Genomic DNA, 4666 nt, shown 5'->3' on the forward strand with positions numbered 1-4666 from the left:
CGAGCCATTTCGGCTCGTCGCGCACTGTGCGATGGCGGACGACCGACCTTGAGCCACCGTCGCCTAGCAACGCCGCAGCCGCGCTCTAACAGATGGCGCCGCCGTCGACGATGCTGCCGTCGCCGCTCGCTCCACCAGGTGTGCTCCGCTGGGGTAGAGGGAGAGGAGGTGTCGCCTCGCGGCGGTTATATATATATATATATATATATATATATATATATATATATATATTCATTCATTCATTCATTTCATTTATTCATACTGTCAGCCCTGGGCGGGCTATTACAGGAGTGGAAATCAAACTTGAAACAGAAAAAGAACACATTAAACAAACACTGAGATCAACACTAAATTTCATACATAATTGTGTTTGCCACTTGAACAAAACGAAAACATTGTCATAGAAATCAAGCAGAACATAAAATATTGTGCAGTTTATCTAAAAATTCGCTTAGTGATTGTGACGTGACAACGGAGTTTGGTAACATATTCCATTCCTTAATGGCTCTCGGGAAAAAACTAAATTTAAAGCAATCATTTCTGACAGGCGGCATTGGGATGTACAAACTGTGACGATGGCGTGATGTTTCCCCTGTTTTAATTTCAAAGTATTTTGTTTGATCGATTTTCAAGTAGTGGTTAGCGATCTGGAAAAGAAACTTGAGTCTGTCGCATTTGGTTCTAATGTCAAGTGTTTGCAAATCAGCAGATTTACACAAAGAAGTTGGAGAATCAGAATAACGATACCTATTAAATATAAACCTTGCTCCGAGACGCTGGATTCTTTCCAGCTTAGAACAGTTGGAAGCAGTGTACGGGTCCCAGACAACTTTTGCATATTCGAGGATAGGCCTAACTAGGCTTTTGAAAACCAGACTTTTTATTTCAGGAGTTGCACTGCACATATTGCGTCTCAAGCTCCAGAGTGCCTTGGAAGCCTTAGTACATACATTATCTATGTGTGAATTCCAGCGTAAGTCAGATGTGAGTGTTACTCCAAGGTATTTAAAATTACTTACTCTAGTTAGTAATCTACCATTAATGCTGTAACTGTAATCAAGGACAGTTTTCTTTCTTGTAATGGTCATAAAAACTGTTTTGTTTGAATTTAATACCATCTGCCACACCTTACACCATTCATGTATTTTCTGCAAGTTTTGATTGAGTTCTGCCTGATCTTCTGGAGTATTAATTTGTTTATAAACGATGCAGTCATCTGCATACAGTCTAACTGGAACGCTCAAACCAACAGGCAAGTCGTTGATGAAGATCAAAAACAAGAGAGGGCCCAGAACGCTGCCCTGGGGAACACCGGAATCGACTGGCATGATGTTGGATTTATACTCTTGAACCTGAACATACTGTACTCTAGACGAAAGATATGACCTGAACCACTTAGTTATAGTTTCATTTTTAAATATGGCACTGATTTTTAGTAATAGCTTAGGGTGCGAAACCTTATCAAACGCCTTTGCAAAGTCCAAAATTATGATGTCTGTTTGCATGCGGGAATTAATTGACTGAGAAAGATCATGTACAGTTTCCGTGAGTTGTGTGATGGTAGAAAGCCCCTTGCGGAAGCCATGCTGGTTTACAAATAGGTGATTGTTACTCTCAAGAAAAGTTGATAAGTGAGCGTACATAATATGTTCGAGTAACTTGGAACACGTGCTAATGAGGGAAATGGGTCTATAATTTTCAACGTTAGAAGTGGGACCATTTTTATGCACAGGCACTATTTTCGCACATTTCCAGGCAATGGGAACACAACTACTGTCGATAGACGATTGAAAGATTTTGGTAAGAAATTTAGAATTCCACTCTGCATATCTATATAAGAATTCATTCGGGATACCGTCCGGTCCTGAGTTCTTTTTAGTGTTGATATTCAAAAGGAGTTTCAGAACTCCTTCTTCACTTATTTCTAAATCGGGTATAGGAGGGCAACCTGGAGGCTCAAAAAACGGTGATTCGCCGTCATCTTCAGTGAAAACAGATGCAAAAAATGAATTAAAACTTTCAGCCCTCTGGGGGCTCTCTTCTTCATTAGAATGGTGAGTTTTACCGCCGCCATTTATATATCGCCAGAACTTACTGGGCGCTTCAGTAAGAAATCTGGTGAGAGTCTGACTGTAAAAGGTATTTTTACTTTCTTTGATGAGTCGCTTTAACTCTTGGCTCATACGACATATGGAGGTTTTTAATTCAGGGCTTGGGTATTGTGAGCATCTTTTTCGTTTCCTTTTGAGCTGTCGTTTTTTGTGAATAATGTCTCTATTAATCCAAGGATGCTTCCTTTTTGTTATTTTCGTGGTTTTAGGAATGAACATCTCAATTGCTTTCGCTGTCATGTTTGCAAAAAAATCCCACAACTTATCTGTGCCAAGTCCGTCTTGATATAAACACATGAATTCATCAAACGAGATTTCAAGGTAGTCCAGTAATCCGACATCATCGGCAGCCGCAAAATTCAAAACAGTCTTTCTGCAAGATTTGTGACATATTTCGTGAGTCATATTGAGCGACATAATCACCATTTTATGGTCAGACAATCCTTCTTCAACATCACAACTCAGCAAAAACTCTAGTAGACCAGATGACAAAAAGACAAGGTCTAGTATCGAGGATGTTGTCGTACATACTCTCGTACTCTTTTCAACAATCTGAGTCAAACCATAGCAATAGGCGAGTTCGATCAGATGTTCACTGCTAGCTGTATCAACTCTGCCGGGAGAAAGCGACATCCAATCAATTCCTGGCAAATTAAAATCACCTGTCAGCATAATATTGTCACCAAAGTGTACATTTAGGTCCAGTAACCTTTTTAGGTTATCAAGCACGTCTATGGTTGAATTGGGAGCTCTGTAGAAAGCACCCACTAAGACAGTACGACCATTCAGTCTGGTTTTAATCCATGCAGTTTCTAAATCATCAAACCCTTCTATAACTGAGAATACTATATTACTCTTAACCAGTATTGCAACACCGCCACCCCTCCTTTCACGGTCTTTTCGTACTATGGAGTAGTTTGGGGGAGCAACTTCACAGTCTCTAATATCTTTATGTAGCCATGTCTCTGTGATTACCATAATATCGGGTTCATGTTCAAGGCATATACTTTCTATGGCGTCAACCTTGTTAAGCATGCTCCTAGCGTTCACATTTATAATTTTAAAGCAGACCGTCTTATGATTGTTTAGTCACTCATTGCTAGTGCTAGTGGCAACCTGGCATTTGAACCGCTGCTTGGTCTCCTCGTTCCATGCGTATAAGGTATTCTTGACTTTTAACTTATCAAAAATTAACTTAGCTTTCACGCCGTTCTTTCGTTCATCGGCACAGGAGTTCCAAAGATTTTTTCGTATTTCCACAACCCTTTTAGAAAAATCTTCATTTACACTAAATTGAGTGCCTTTTAGGTTGAAACAGTTACTCATTATTTTCATCTTATCCCTAAAGTCAGTAAGTTTAATAATAATCGGACGGTCTCTACCTGGTTCCCTCTTTCCAAGTCGGTGAATCCTTTCAATAGTGTCCACCCTTTGTTTCAGAATTTTATCAAAGATGTCATTGTTTACTTTCTGTAGTAGGTCCTCTTCACTCTCTGATTCCTCCTCCTTGACTCCGCGTACAATCAAGTTATTGCGCCGCGAGCGGTTTTCCAACTCATCAAGTTTTCTCGAAACTGTAGTCATTTCTATTTCACATTTTTCAGCAAAAGTTTCTAGTTTCGAAAGCCTATCACGAGACTCGTCAAAGGTTTGTAGTTTTTGTTCTATAGCAGACAGCCTGGATTGTATATCCAGAATTCTTGCTTCAGACGATGTTTGGTTTTCCTGTATTTCGCTTAATTTGCTGAGGATTTCAGTTTGAGAAGCAATTACTTGTTGAATCATTTCCATTGTATCCGGGCCAGGATTTTCCTCAACATCACCGGATAACTTCAGCAACAGGCCTACAGTTGAGATACAATCACTAAAGCAAACCAGCAATGTGCGTGGACACGGCAACACGATCAAAAAAAGGCAGTTGCTACGGCAGCAATATTTTCGTCCACCAACCTGCACAAATAGTGGCACATCAGTTGACATTGTCACCACGGGGTTGCCGTGTCCACTGCTGATGGAAGGCGCAGGCGTTCCTTTTATAGGCAAAATCCGGGCTGGAAGTGTGGATGACGTCGCTGTGCTCGAAGAGGGTGCGCAGAAGGTAGTATCCACGTGCCACGACAGCAGCTCGCAGTGTGAAAAATGTACGCCCCCCGCGCACGGCAGTCGAAAGGCATCGGCAGAAGCTGGGTGACGATTGAATCCGCTGTCTGCGCTTACTGCACGGCCCAAGGCGATGGAAAAGAATCCGGTAAGTACCTGCACAAATAGTGGCACATCAGTTGACATTGTCACCACGGGGTTGCCGTGTCCACTGTATATATATATATATATATATATATATATATATATATATATATATATATATATATATATATATATATATATATATATATATATATATATATATATATATATATATATATATATATATATATATATATATATATATATATATATATATATATATATATATATATATATATATATATATATATATATATATATATATATATATATATATATATATATATATATATATATATATATATATATAT

General features: G+C 39.2%; 1 protein-coding gene across 1 annotated transcript; it reads right to left on the reverse strand.

Annotated features, from left to right (window-relative positions):
* Nucleotides 1–264: 264 nt before the first annotated feature.
* On the reverse strand, nt 265–4241 carry LOC144116176 (uncharacterized). The gene has a single exon (XM_077650883.1). The coding sequence runs from the start codon at nt 4089–4091 to the stop codon at nt 3201–3203; it is 891 nt and encodes a 296-aa protein (XP_077507009.1). The 5' UTR covers nt 4092–4241; the 3' UTR covers nt 265–3200.
* Between the last annotated feature and the right edge of the window lie 425 nt (nt 4242–4666).

The sequence above is a fragment of the Amblyomma americanum genome, chromosome 1 (genome assembly GCF_052857255.1).
Source record: "Amblyomma americanum isolate KBUSLIRL-KWMA chromosome 1, ASM5285725v1, whole genome shotgun sequence".
Classification (NCBI taxonomy): domain Eukaryota; kingdom Metazoa; phylum Arthropoda; class Arachnida; order Ixodida; family Ixodidae; genus Amblyomma; species Amblyomma americanum.